The sequence below is a fragment of the Panthera uncia genome, unplaced genomic scaffold (assembly GCF_023721935.1).
Source record: "Panthera uncia isolate 11264 unplaced genomic scaffold, Puncia_PCG_1.0 HiC_scaffold_867, whole genome shotgun sequence".
NCBI lineage: Eukaryota > Metazoa > Chordata > Mammalia > Carnivora > Felidae > Panthera > Panthera uncia.
Genome location: NW_026060053.1, coordinates 8377 through 22747, shown reverse-complemented (window position 1 = coordinate 22747; position 14371 = coordinate 8377). Strand labels below are relative to the sequence as shown.

The window sequence follows — 14371 nt, the reverse complement described above, 5'->3', positions numbered from 1 at the left end:
AACTATACTGTAGAGTAGATTTTTTTTTTAATTTTTTTAACGTTTATTTATTTTTGAGACAGAGAGAGACAGAGCATGAACGGGGGAGGATCAGAGAGAGAGGGAGACACAGAATCCGAAACAGGCTCCAGGCTCCGAGTGGTCAGCACAGAGCCCGACGCGGGGCTCGAGCTCACGGACCGCGAGATCATGACCTCAGCCGAAGTCGGCCGCTCAACCGACTGAGCCACCCAGGCGCCCCATGAGTAGATCTTAAACATACCTTAGGTTCTATTACTTTTGCCTAAATAACTGGCGCTACGGGCTCTTTTCAGACTGGAAAGCGGGGATCAGGTCAGGTCTGGCGCGCTCGCTGCAAGGTTAGCGTCCGGGGGCCACAGCGCCCCCTACCGCCGCGCACGCCCGCGCCCTCACGGCTGTTTTTGCTCCCGCCCCGCAGGCATCGGCAAGAACGTCATCTGCGACCGCACGGCCACGCCGCTCGACGCCTTCCGCATGATGTCGGCCGCCCACTACTACCCCAAGCTCATGAGCATCATGGGCAACGTGCTGCGCTTCCTGCCGGCCTTCGTGCGCATGAAGCAGCTCATGGAGGAGGGCTACGTGGGCGAGCTGCTGGTGTGCGAGGTGCAGGTGCACGGCGGCAGCCTGCTGGGCAAGAAGTACAACTGGAGCTGCGACGACCTGATGGGCGGCGGCGGCCTGCACTCGGTGGGCACCTACATCATCGACCTGCTCACCTTCCTGACCGGCCAGAAGGCCGTCAAGGTCCACGGGCTGCTCAAGACCTTTGTCAAGCAGACGGACCACATCAAGGGCATCCGCCAGATCACCAGCGACGACTTCTGCACCTTCCAGATGGTGCTGGAGGGCGGCGTGTGCTGCACCGTCACCCTCAACTTCAACGTGCCGGGCGAGTTCAAGCAGGACGTGACCGTGGTGGGCTCGGCCGGGCGCCTCCTGGCGCTGGGCACGGACCTGTACGGGCAGCGCAACAGCGCCCCCGAGCAGGAGCTGCTGCTACAGGACGCCACGCCCGTCAGCAACTCCCTGCTGCCCGAGAAGGCCTTCAGCGACATCCCCGCGCCCTACCTGCGCGGCACCATCAAGATGATGCAGGCCGTGCGCCAGGCCTTCCAGGACCAGGACGACCGGCGCACGTGGGACGGGCGGCCGCTCACCATGGCCGCCACCTTCGACGACTGCCTGTACGCCCTGTGCGTGGTGGACACCATCAAGAGGTCCAGCCAGACGGGCGAGTGGCAGAACATTGCCATCATGACGGAGGAGCCCGAGCTGAGCCCCGCCTACCTGATCAGCGAGGCCATGCGGCGGAGCAGGATGTCCCTGTACTGTTAGCACGGACGGGGGGACCCAGGGGGACTCAGGTCTTCAGCGTGGAGCCCGGAGAGGGGGAAGGCGTGCTGGGGCAGAGGTGGCCGCGAGGAGTGCGGGGGCGGGAAGGTGGAGGGGCAGGGTGAGTTAAGCGGCGCCTGGGAAGGTGAACCCCCCAGCCTGGGTGAGGGGCACCTAATAAGACTGTCGGCTGGCCGAGCCAACAGCCCGGGAGTGTTCAGGGGGCCTGTTCTTCCCGAGATCACCCCTGCGGGGCGTTTGCATGAGGAGGAGGCGGCTTAGCCTCTGTGGCCCCCTTACCATGAGAAGCAAAGAGGGGGTGCTTTCCTCCTCCCTCAGCCCTCCCCTACCCATCGGCCTCCTTGGCAAGCCAAATGCTCCCGCGACCCAGTGGCCAGCTCGGTGGGTGCCGGCTTCCCGGCCACCTGCCTCTGGCGGGAGAAGGCAAATCCTCACCCGTCCGCAGAAGCCTGTTAGTCTGGGGGGAGGCGGGGGTGCAGTGGGCTAATGAGAAAGCTCAAATTCCGGAAGGCCACTTAAAATATCTGGAGGAAAGGCTACTTGGTAGCAGAGTGAACAGTGTGCTTGATTGATTGGTCGTCCTCATAGGAAGCGGGAGGGTGTGTCTTCCTAATTGGTACCTTGCCCTGCGCCCGGCCCCCAGATGGGATAAGGGAGAGCCGGGAATAGCAAGTAAGCCCAGAGGAGAGCACCAGAACGCAGGCTGCGTGGAAGCTGAGTAGGCAGAGAATAAACAATAGCCCTTTGGGTTTGGCATCAATTACAAAGCGGCGGGGAGCTGCCTTTAATCCTGTTTCCGGTGGGGTAGAACTAAGTGTAAAGGGATGTGGCGCTCAAGTGTCCTCTCCGGTGGCTCTCCAGTCAAGGGCACAGCCTGAATGGGTCAGACTACAAGCTCCCGAGCCGCCCTCGCATGCTGCGGGCCCCACTTGTTGCAGTGCGGATGTCCCAGCAGATGGGAAAGGGAGCCAGCCCTTGGCGGGCTTTGGTCTCCAACACCCGTGTCTCCAACCAAGCCGGTAAAGGACTTTTAGGAGATTCACCCGGCTTTGTGAATTTAAAAGGGAAGCCTTCGGTTCCACGCAGATATAATCGTCTTCCCTTAAAAAAAAAAGAAAAAAGAAAATGTCAAGGGTGTTTTCCTTAGCTTTGACCTTTGCTTTCAGGATTCTGACACCTGCAAGTTTTTGAATGGGTATTAAAACAGAAGGACAATTAAGGAACATCACTTTCAGTGTTTCTAATATGGGGTGTTAGAGCCACGGAGGGGTATCTTCACGTAGGGTTGAGAAGGGTCACGTTGGGGGGAAAAACGTATTTTTCCCCTCCTTGGTCTCTTGTCTCCCTTGTCACACCCTGATTACAGAGAGGTATTACTGGAAATGGCAGACGGCTGCAGGCTTGGAGTGGGGTGGTTGCAAAGGGGAACTGTTAGAGATGCACACGCGCGCACACACACACACACACACAAGGGTTTGTCAGTCCTCACCACCACCAAATGTCGCTGAAATAGCTCTTAAAAATTCAGACCTCTCTCTTGAAAGAAACAGCAAGTCAAACATTTTGAAACTGGGAAATTATCCTTAATCCTTCACCCCCCCCCACCCCCATTAGACACTTGTCAGGGTTGACTGGGGAAGACGAGAACTTCTGAATCTCCATAGCTTTTGTTCACAGGTCACGGAAACCCAACGGTTGTCTTTGGCACACATCTGAGGTTTAGACGCCTTTTCAGATGACTGGCAGTAGGGGTAGAAGGGAATTTAAGGGGCCGAGAGCCCCTCCCCCCACCACTTCCCACCCCCCCCCACCCCCGCCCCAGGCTCTGAGGAGGCAGAATCTGGAAATGAACAGTATATATAGTCCATTGTATTGTCCATTCTCCTCCCAGGGTCAATACACTGTGATGCCCGGGCTGCCCCGGGGGGGTGCTTGGTGGGCATGTCCAAACACCGCAGGAATGTTGGGTCATTTTCCGGCACAGTGAGGAAGGATTGCCTTCCCCAGAAGAGTCACCCCGCTGCTGCAACACGGCTAGGTGAGTCAGCTGGAACTCTCCAGGGTATGTTATGGTCCCTGACATCATTACTTCGTGGTGAGCATGCTGGCTTTCGTAGCTACCAACTCAAAACCAGAGATTTGGTAGCATGGATGTGCCCCAGTAATAGTGGGAGCAGACAGCCGTGCCGTGGACTCTGTCGGTTCAGGTTCTCCTAAATTGCCTTCTGGAGAAATAACTTTTGTAGGAACTGAGTGGAAAGAATTTTTTTTTTTTTCTGTCTAGCCTGAAAGGCTGTGATTAAAGATGAAGGGAAAGAAAACTTAGATTAAACTCTATGGGTCTCATTTTTCTAAGTCGTTTATAATCTAAGTAGGGATATTCCAGGGGTTTTAATTTTATGTTTCTGTACTTAACCCAAAGACTTGGGAAGTTTTTTTTATTTTCTTCCAAAGGCCTCTGAGTCCTGTGATAAATAGTGTCTAAAACACAGATTCTCGTTTGAGGCTAGGGGATATAGAAAGAATATATATTCTTTAACAGAAGCATGAAAAATATTTTAGTGAGTGTTCTCAAATCCTACCTACTGAAATGCATGTAGTAGGTAGATACAGGAACGAGAGGAAGAAAAGACCTAGGTAGTTCATTTTTTTTTTTTATTTTTAAAAAACTTTTTTTTAATGTTTTTATTTATTTTTGCGACAGAGAGAGACAGCATGAGCAGGGGAGGGGCAGAGAGAGAGGGAGACACAGAATTGGAAGCAGGCTCCAGGCTCTGAGCTGTCAGCACAGAGCCCGATGCGGGGCTCGAACCCACAGACTATGAGATCGTGACCTGAGCCGAAGTCGGATGCCTAACCGACTGAGCCACCCAGGCGCCCCGGTAGTTCATTTTTTTAAATACAAAAATTCCCGGAGATGAGTTTAAGATATTTCTTTCGTGCTCCTTTTACCCCCGAACTACCACTTGGCAAACCTCGATTGGGAGCCGCAGCGGGCAGCTGAGATCTCAAGCTCCCCACAGGGCTCGCTGGGGCCAACGCCGACTCGTGCGCTCTGGGGTCTGGGTTCCCTCAGCACCACTCTGACCCAGGATGAAGCCCCGAGCAGTGATCCGGCCCGTGTCTGCTTAGGTTACTGTGTTTCAAAGATCCGGTGTCCCGGAGGCACCACCTTAGGGTCTCACATTTAGTCCCTGCGGCTTGATTTGTTCCCGTTTTTCTGGGGACGCACGCCTCTGGTCCTGGAAATGTTGGCTCGTGCTACTGATTGAGAGAGGACGGGGCATCACGGGTTCTCACCTGGCATTCACAAGGGCTGGGGACGCTCTGGGCTTATTTGAAAAGTTTGGATTCTCTTGAGTGCTCTTCTGGAGAGCAAGTCCATGACCACCGTCAGCTTTTCTCTGACGTCCCCTCTCGGTGGGGAGAGACGTCGCAGGGTGCCACACACACTCCTGATCTACTGGGCGGGAAATAGCTGTGTGTCACATGTACGTGGACCCTGCGGTGGCAGCCGTGGCTGACTCCACTTTAAGCTGAGCTTCTCCCGGCCCCCTTCTCCCGTCTGCAGAGAGCCATCCAAGCATCCTCTGTGCACCAACATTTCTTGATCATCCACCGTGCACAGGGTATTTTAGGTGAATGATCTCGCTTAATGCCCTCAGCAACCCCGAGGCATTGGCTCTCGTTCTTCCCATTACACACGTGAGAAAATCGAGGCTCGGAAAGGAAGAGTGACTTGCACACAGTCACACGGCGATTAAAGCAGAAGCTGAGTCACCTGGGTCCAAAGCTTGTCTTCTCCAAACCACGCTGCCTCCCACGAAGAGAGGTGCGTACCCCTGAAGTTGTCTCCAGGCAGGAAAGCACTCCTCGCTGAACACTGAGGGGGCTGTCCTCACGCCCTGTGGCGCATCCGGGACTCATGCCGAGTGTGACTTGTGTGGGGCTCTATGCCACTGCAGTCCGTACCCTCCCGCTGAGCAGAATGCCACATTTGATGTTCTGCCAGAAGGTTCCTGACAGGGCCGCGAATAGAAGTAGTTGGTGTTTCTGCCCCTTCCAGAATGGAAATAGCACTCAGCTTCCTTCCTTGAAAATCGACTTGCTGAGTCGATTTCGATCGTCGGTGATGCAGCAAACCGAGGAGCTGGGGATTTTCAAGACGTCATTGGCCGACCGTCACAGGTGGCCTTGGATCTTGCCCTTGGTGGTCTAACAGCGGCACGTGTTCTTCTCAGGGGGCGGGGCTTTTCCAGTTCATTTGCTTGTGACTCCGGTTTTACCTGTGCGTTTTGCCTTCATACCTGCACACTCTGTCAACTCTCTTCATCTTGGCTCAGAGTCGCAGCTGTTGAATTTGACCTGGGTCGGAAATCAGGTCTCCGGGAGGATCGCCTTTTATTGTGGCGGGGGGATGGCAGCACGCTGGGGAGACATCCCGGGGAGGAAGGAGCTCTGTTTGTCTCTGAAGGGATGTCAGAGCCCCGAGAGGTTCGGTGACAGCAGAGGTCACCCCCGCTTCTTCGGAGCTGCATTCTAAGCCCCTTGCGGCTGCACGTAGCACCGTCAGGGCTCTCAGATGGGGACAGGGAGGCAGAGAGGTGAAACGACTCGTCTGAGGTCCCCCGGCTAGTGGGTGAACGAGCGACAATTACAATTCAGACCTGTGACGACCGTATTCCCCCAGCTGCTGCGGTCGCATCCATTTCTTAGCAACGGCATTAGGTCTTGGATGTCCTCAGAAACTAGCTGCTCTGCGTTTCCATCGTGATCGTGGTGCGAACAGTTATCCGTAGTCGGTGTTCTACGTGGCAAGGATGGGGGACACAACACCACCTTTGGGGTTTCCCAGGGCCCGCTCTGCTTCGGTGGCCCTCCGCTCCCCTCCTAGGTGCAGAGTCAGGCCTCCTGCTTCACCTGTTGCCTCCTATTTGTTGGCCATCAGAGCCCTGAAGTTTTACAGGGCGGAGGCCATGACCTTGGAGAGCTCGTCGAAAACAAACTCTCAGAGCCCCTGCGCTCCAGTCCTTTTCGGGACAGGGAGGAGGGGAGGAGGGCCATGAAAGGAAAGCCGTGTGCGTCTGCAGTGCGGCTTCAGTCTTAAGCAGCAGCTGGCATGTTCTACCTGGCCTGTCCGCACCCCCCCACCTCCGCCCCCACCCCCGCCGCTGCCCCCCCACCAGGCAGGGAAGCCGGCCAATGGCAGTGCTGAGTCTCCAGGGACGACCCTGACTGGGAGTCGGGCTCCCAGGACTTCCCGCAAGAGGAGCAAACTCCTCCCACGCTGCCATCAGGGGTGATGAGCTCGGTGGTCTGAGCCTGGAGGTGAGGCCAGCACCGTAGCCAAGCGACCACAGCCGTTAGCAGCGGAAGGCGGTGGCCTCCTGAGCCTTCTCTTCCCCGGGTCAGTCCCTATTTCCTGGAGCCCTTGCGAGGGCCCCCGAAGCCCCTGGCTCTTGGCCAGGCTACTAAAGTGTTGCACTGCTGAATGCTCTTGAATCTGCTGTGCCCTCTTTTTGTTGAAACCAGCAGCGAGTAATCCTAAGACGCGTTGCATGCAACAGCTCTCAGCTTAGTGAAGCGTCAAAAGCTGGCCTGGGCCAGTGTGGCCGGGGCCTACAGCATAGCCATAGGGTCATGCTGTTTCTGTCACTCCTCGTCCTGATCTCTGCTGTCCTCTGCAGCCGTCACAAGGGCTAAGCCGTTGGATGAGCCCCTGTGGTTTCTCCTCATAAACGCAATGACCTACCTGTGACTCTGGTCTAACCCCAGGTTGAGAAACAAAACAAAAGCAAGTGACCCCAGCAGCTACTTTGCGCCCCTCCTTCTCCTTCAGGCATCCAAACATATTTAAATATATTTAGTATTCTGCCCTGTGCCTTGCCCAGGGGAGGGAGAAGTTTCTGGCAATTATGGCTTTCTGTTTGCTGCCTGGTGCTTTTACTACCATTTCTTCTTCTTCTTTTTTTTTTTTTAACCCAAATTACATTTGTTTTGGTGGATATTGTCAAGTATGTATTTATTGCGTTTTACAAACATGAGTATATATATATGTATGTATATGTATAAAACCAAACTTCTATATAAAAAGTCAAGGCATGTATACTAGATATTTTAAAGAGTTATTTATCAAGGGGAAAAGATGTGTGTTATACAGTAAACAGAGTCTATATTTTATATATAATGTAGATAGCAAAAAATAGCTTATAAATTATAGAAGGTTTTGGTTTTCTTTTTTTATTATTATTAAAGGCAAAAAGAAAAAGGAAAAAAAAAAGGACAATGAATGCAACTGTTTGTAGTGTTTTTAAGGCCAAACTTACTGTGGGAGGAGACGGTCCCTGCGGTGGGGGGGGAGGAGGGGGGGCGGGGCGGTCCTTGGGCCATGCATTCTGAGCTCCAGACCCAGGAGCTGATAGATGCCCACTGTTGCTGCTGCAAGACTCAGGGGACCGTGGTTAGCATCGCTTAGCCAGCTGGCATGTGCCACCTTACACATGACCTTTTGCTGCCCTCCCCGACCTGCATTGGTGGGATAAGGAAATGAAAGTAGCCAATAAAGATTGAAGAGAAGCTACAATTCCTTCTGTTTTCCTGTTCTTAGACCCGGGTGCTCTGGCTCATGACTTAGGTACCTGGCCAGTCTGTGGGCTCTGAGGCAAGAACGTGGGTGGGAAGGAATGATGGTGGTACCTCTAGTGTGTGTGTGTGTGTGTGTGTGTGGTGTGAGGGATGCTGTCCATGTGTCAGCATCCGTGAAACTGACCGTGGGAATCAACTGTCCTAAAGATTCACTGAACGTTAGAACTGGAGGCACTTTAGAGCAGTCTGGTACAAAACATCATTTTGGAAATGTGGAGGTGGAGGGGAGATAATCTACCTGAGGCCACCTGGCTGGGGGAAGGGGGCGGGGGGCTGAGGATGCCTGGAGGGCTGTGTGTGTGTGTGTGTGTGTGTGTGTGAAAGCTTAGTCCAGACAACAAGATGACAATGTAGACTTTACAATGGGGGAACAGGTTTTAGAATTCTATTATTTTAATACCTTAACCTAATATCTCACATGAAGCTCGGAAAGATACCCTAATGGGCCCAACAAGAGCATCCTTACAAGAGCATCTTTGCTTAATTCGTTGTCAGCAGCATGTAAGAGCAACCATCTTGGATGGAGCTGAGCCTAATGAGATTCCCCATGGATGGGCTGGCTTTTCCTTTCCACCTCCTGCTGTCTTTCCACTTCTCTGCACATAGATAGATCTTACGGTCCATGCTTTCCCATCACTTAAGAACAGTTAGGAGGGGCGCCTGGGCGGCTCAGTCGGTTAAGTGCCAGCTCTCAATTTCGGCCCAGCCATGATCTCACGGTTTGTGGGATCGAGCCCCGCATCGGAGTCTGCAGTGATAAGCGCAGAGCCTGCTTGGGATTCTCTGCCTCTCTCACTGCCCCTTCCCCACTCATTCTCTCTCTAGAAATAAATAAACGTAAAAAAAAAAATAGGAATTAGACATAATTTCACAAAGCCGCAATCTCGTTATTCACTCCTTCACAAGGAGGTCCTGATGTTAATGAATTCAGATCGCAGTCCGTCCATTAAGACAGTAGGACAGCCTGCATCTCCATGGATTATTACAGTGCACATGTAACACTCACATCTTACGGCACTGCGGTAAATCGAGGACCTGTTGTGAAGGTTCTGAAGAAGGCAGTAAGGATGAGTCTTTGCCAAAGCTAAAGGCGCCATCTGCCCGAGTATAAGGGATGGTGGTGATGGGGTCTAGTCGTCCGGGCACCAGAGTGGCCTGACACCCGGCCCTGATGGGAGACTGCACTCACCTAAGCATTTATGTACCTTTGCAATCCAGGAGCCATTTGTGCCTCTACACATTTGGAATCTCCTAGTGATGTTGGTTTCTTTCCATTCAAGCCCGTTTCCTGTTTTGTAAACCAGGGATTCTACCGCCTCGTATGAAATCACAGGACCTGACCAGCGTTGCTTTCACAGTCCTTCGGTTGTTGCTTAAAAAGAACGGATGCAATTGTGTTGCAAGGCATTCGAATCGTTGACAAGGTCAAAGGAAGAGAAACGTGCGTGTCCACCTTTGCCCACCTACCTCTCACCGCTGCCCTCCGCCCGCTGCTGCACACGCACACACAGAACCATTTTCCCATTTCTCTTCTCACCTGCTGTTTTATCTCGTGCATTTTTAGCACCTGTTGGGACAAGTCTGGCTGGTTCAGTCTGAACGTCAAAATCACTGCAACAATTGTTACGAGACTCACACCTATACAAAGTATGCAGGATTCTGTACAGAAATGAGAAAGATAATTTCACCTCGGTCTAGAGAGTAGGCTTCCATTTTACTAACCCACACCCACCTTACTCTTGCCTAAGCAGAAAAGATCCCTCCGCCTAGATATCCCTGGGCAGGTACACTCTGCAGTCACAGTGCCCCCTGCTGGAAGGCTGTCCGAGACAAGGACGAAAAAGACGCCCCTGCAGAGAGTTTGGGCCAATTCACAACCAGATGGACGGTTTTACAGCCTACTTAAGCCAAAACCTCTGCAAAAAAGCTGGTACAAAATATTTAAAATCCTTTGCCTTGTTCATTCAAGTTCAGACTTCTTCTGCACCTACATCTGCCGGCTAAATTCCCGAGACTTGAACTATAACAGCCTGATAGCATAGCTGGGGGCCAACCACGGCTCTACAAGATGTGCTCCCCACATCTAAACCCGTTGTTGGATTTCCTCTAAAGCGTCATCCTAATCCTGGTAACACCTTGCTCTCCTACTTTTACACAGGTTCTGGTCACCTTGTATCATTTGGAAACCTCTCTCTTTAGGAATGCGTGAAAATGAAGGACTAAATAATTTTTTAGGACCCCTTCTTGGGCAGTTCTAGATTAATTCATTTCTTGGTCAATGATTGGTACACTGATGGGTCTCAATCCCAGAATCGCAGTCTGGATCATATACGTATGTGCATCCCATTGTCTCTGACTCATTCATCATTGGCCATCAGGAAGGAGGGGACCCCTAAGAGCGTCTTGTGTGGCTGCAGATATGGACAGCATGTCCACAGCCCCCAAGGCTCTAAGCAGTCCTCAGTCTGGAACTCCCCCAAGGCACTAACACCCTTTTTAGAGAGCACCAAGGGGTCTAAATCAGAAGTCAGAAGTCAGACAAGGGCTGTTTGAGGCTGCCTTGGGACTCCAGACTACTCAAAATCCAGGCCCAGGAAGCCATGACAGCCAATGAGATAACAAGGGTCAGGAGTGGGGTGGGGAGCAAGACCAGAGCCCCCACTGTCCCTCTAAGCCTTCAGAGGCTGCTTGTCCGGGATGTGGGAGCTAACAGGGGAGCCCGGAGAAGTCAGTCAGTCACTCCTCAATATGCCAGGCTGAGTCTGGACTTGACATTCAGGTTCCTGCCATGAAACGGTGGAGAAGAGCTGGCCTGGAAAGAACAGCCATGTATCAATCTGGCTGTGACGGACTAACACTCTACGGATCACTGATGAAGCGCGTGGGAGGCAAGGGATGGGGAGAGGAAAGAGAAGGGGGAGCTGGCAGTCATGGGGGGCAGTGAGGGGAAGGGGGGGGGGGGGGGGGGGGGAAGGGAGTGGGAGTTCGTGCCCAGGGTAAAAGCAGATGATGGGGAAAATAGATGAAAGGCCAGAGTTATGCACGTAAGATAGGGAAGGTTCTAGAGGTAAGTAACTGTTACATGAGGTATCTGAAATATGGTTCCTCTGTGACTGGCAGGCCTCATCTGTGCTCTGAGAACAGCTTGGGTGAGGACGAGGAGAGCAGACAAAAAGGAATGAAGGAGGAAGTCTTACGGGAACCTTAAAAAGGCTGGCTGATTCGCCTCTAGAGCGGCTCAGAGCAAGCTGTTGGTATTCGCTGGACAATTTCCAGGGCCAGCCTCTGTGTTAAATGGGCACCAGAAGCCAAGTGTATCTTGGATGCCACCCTCCTTTCTTGGTGCTTTTCCCGTTTGCCACTCTCCCAAACCTGAAGTCTTCAAGGATTCATCATCTGCCGTCTCCCCCTGCTGTCTCCCTCCTGGGCCCCGGGGACACACCCTCCACTGAAGAATCTGTTATTCAGCACCCCCCCCCTTTTTTGTGCACACACAGGGTCTTTCGCCCCTCCTCAGCTTCCAAAGACCTTGGCCACCAGGACGCCACTCCCATCTGCCTCCGCCTCTCGTACCAGAGCGTTCTTGAAGGAAGTCCCCGGATGGAGTGGACCCAGCCCAGCAGGCATGGCTCTTCATGGGCTACATCTAGTCCTGGCCTCTGGGTCTTGGACCCTTGGCTCGGTCCTCAGCTCTGACCTGGCTCCTCTCTCTCATCAGGTTGCCTGTGACATCCAGGTTTCTCCCTTCCCTGTTTATAATCACATGTTGCTTTCATTCATCCAAACCGAGGCTGCGTGATGAGAATCTACCTACCTGTTTTCCTGGTGACTTAGTATATATTGTTTCTTGGGGCGCCTGGGTGGCTCAGTCGGTTCAGCGTCTGGCTTCAGCTCAGGTCATGATCTCGCGGTTCGTGGGTTCGAGCCCCGGTCAGGCTCTGTGCTGACAGCTGGGAGCCTGGAGACTGCTCAGATTCTGTGTCTCCCTCTCTCTCTGCCCCTCTCGAGCTTGCTCTCTCTCTCTCTCTCAAAAGATAAACATTTTTTAAAAAAGACACTTTTTTTAAAGCCTACCCTGTGAAAGAGGTATACAATGAAAGTTAAAATCCCTTCCATCCCAGACCCACATTTCCACTTTCTAGAGGTAACCCCCACCAACAATCGGTACCCTCTCCCTGAAGTTATCTGAGCACTCACACAAATGTTATCTATGCTGTGCACACTGCTCTGTGTCTGGCTCTTTCTCTTAATAATGTATTTTTAACATCCTTCCGCATCAGCATATAAGATCGACCTCCTCCTTTTTATTTTTTTTATTGTTAAAAAAATTTTTCTTATATTTTTATTTACTCTTGAGAGACAGAGAGAGGCAGAGTATGAGCAGGGGAAGGGCAGAGAGAGAGGGAGACACAGAATCGGAAGCAGGCTCCAGGCTCTGAGCCCTCAGCCCAGAGCCCGACGTGGGGCTCGAACTCACAGACCGCGAGATCATGACCTGAGACCAAGTCAGACGCTTAACCGACTGAGCCACCCGGAACCCCGACCTCACTCTTTTTAATGGCTTTCTAAAAAGAAATCTACATTAAAATTCTCATTAAAAGATTGTAAAACTGGAGAGAGAGGGTGCTGATGGTTGTACCATCACGTGAACGTACCAAGGGCCACTGACCGCTATGCTTAAAGATGGTTACGTTGGTCAATTTTATGTTTTGCGTATTTTACCAAAACTTAAAACAAAAAAAATTTTTTTAAGCTTTCCAGGTGACGGAGCCTCCTCCTATATCTCTTCCCCTGATCAGGTCAGGGGACGCCTCCTCTCCTAAGCCTCTTTGCCGCCACCCAGAGCCCTGTCGCGCTGGAGAAACTGAAAGCCAAAGGACGATGTGTATTTCTTTATGGAAAAAGACGATCTCGTTTCTAGGGCGCGGCTGTTACCATGAGTGGTAGCCAGTATGAAAGGGTTCTCTCCGAAGCCTGTCGGAAGTCAGCAGAGAGCTGGTAGGCCCAGCACTTCTGAGGATAGAATCCTTTTCAGCTCTGGAATGCCTTTCATCCTCAGCGTTGAAAGCTTTGCGGAAATTAGGCCAGGGCTTGTGAAACAATTCAAGCCCCGGTCACAAACAACCCCCAAAGTTTGTGCTAAAGCCTCCTTGTACTTTCTGTAACTGGCCTTTTGGTGTCCTTGACCCCGGCTAAAGGTATTAGAAAGAGCCTTTTCACAAGTGATGTGTTCAGATAAGTTAAATCCCCTGAAAGTCAACACCATGTGGTGTATCTGTAGGGTTGAAACTACTTCCATCGATCCATACCCTGGGGCAGTTCAGATTTTAGGGAACAAAGCGGGTCCAGAGTACAGCACCGTGAAACCTTCAACCCCAGCCGGATAGATTCCCCCAGAGCCTCAGTCCTTCTGTGTCACTCAGAGAAACCAAGGAGCAGCATGGCTTTGGCCACAGACTGACGTAGGGCGCCAACTCAGACACTGGCCAAAGGGGCCGTAGTGACCTGGCAAAGTTAACCGGGGGGGTCCCTAAATTCTTGTCTCTCCCTGTTAAGGAATCACTTAAAATCTCAAGTCTCAAAGTCTCAAGGCCTCCCACATTCGAGCAGCTTGGCTCTGTGGGTTTGCCCCAATCCCACCAGTAGGGTCGGGCGGGGGGGGGGGGGGCGGGGCGAGGTTATTCGGTTGGGGATTCGAATTCCCCCAAGCTTTGTGTTTCGTCACTCTCTAGAGCGTTACATTATGCTGTGCCACTGCGCACATCAACATCTCAGCGTTTTGTGGAAGGGATCTTGGGTTGGGTGAGGCACAGCTCTGGGTTTACAAGTGCATCGGAGATTAATAGCCGCCTCTCGAGAATGGCTCATCATGTAACACTCTCCCCCTGGGTCACCAACACCGTCCGCGCCTCTGTGACTTCTATTCCACTGCCTCCTCTGTCGGATTTTTACCAACTCACGCACGATTCCTTCCATTGTGGACTTGCCCGGCTCAGGCATGGTTCAGCGCGGAGACTCGGGATCCAGGGAGCAGCAGAGACTGCTGGTTAAATTCAGAGAACCAGGAGGCTGCCGCGACCATTGTGTTTTTGTTTCACTGCTGCCTTTCCTCTGAGAGCAGGTTGTTCTCAGACCTCATTCTGTGACCGAAGTCCTGGCAATTACCCTATAAGGTGCAGTAGAGGAGTCCAGACAAGCCCCACGGGGGAAAGACAGGCCCCGGATCTCCCTGTATCCTGCTTTTCTTGCTCTGGGTTACTGGCTTGCCACAACGCCTGATAATAGACCATTTATAGCCTTTTTAGAGCTGTTTGCGAGGATTAACTAGTTCTAGCATGAGTTTCAAGAG

General features: G+C 52.4%; 1 protein-coding gene across 1 annotated transcript; it reads left to right on the top strand.

Moving 5' to 3' along the window:
- The first annotated feature begins 298 nt into the window (after positions 1 to 298).
- Positions 299 to 3172, top strand: LOC125918480 (glucose-fructose oxidoreductase domain-containing protein 1-like). Its single transcript, XM_049624469.1, has one exon. It carries the CDS (start codon positions 496 to 498, stop codon positions 1357 to 1359), a length of 864 nt encoding a protein of 287 aa, XP_049480426.1. The 5' UTR covers positions 299 to 495; the 3' UTR covers positions 1360 to 3172.
- Positions 3173 to 14371: the final 11199 nt, after the last annotated feature.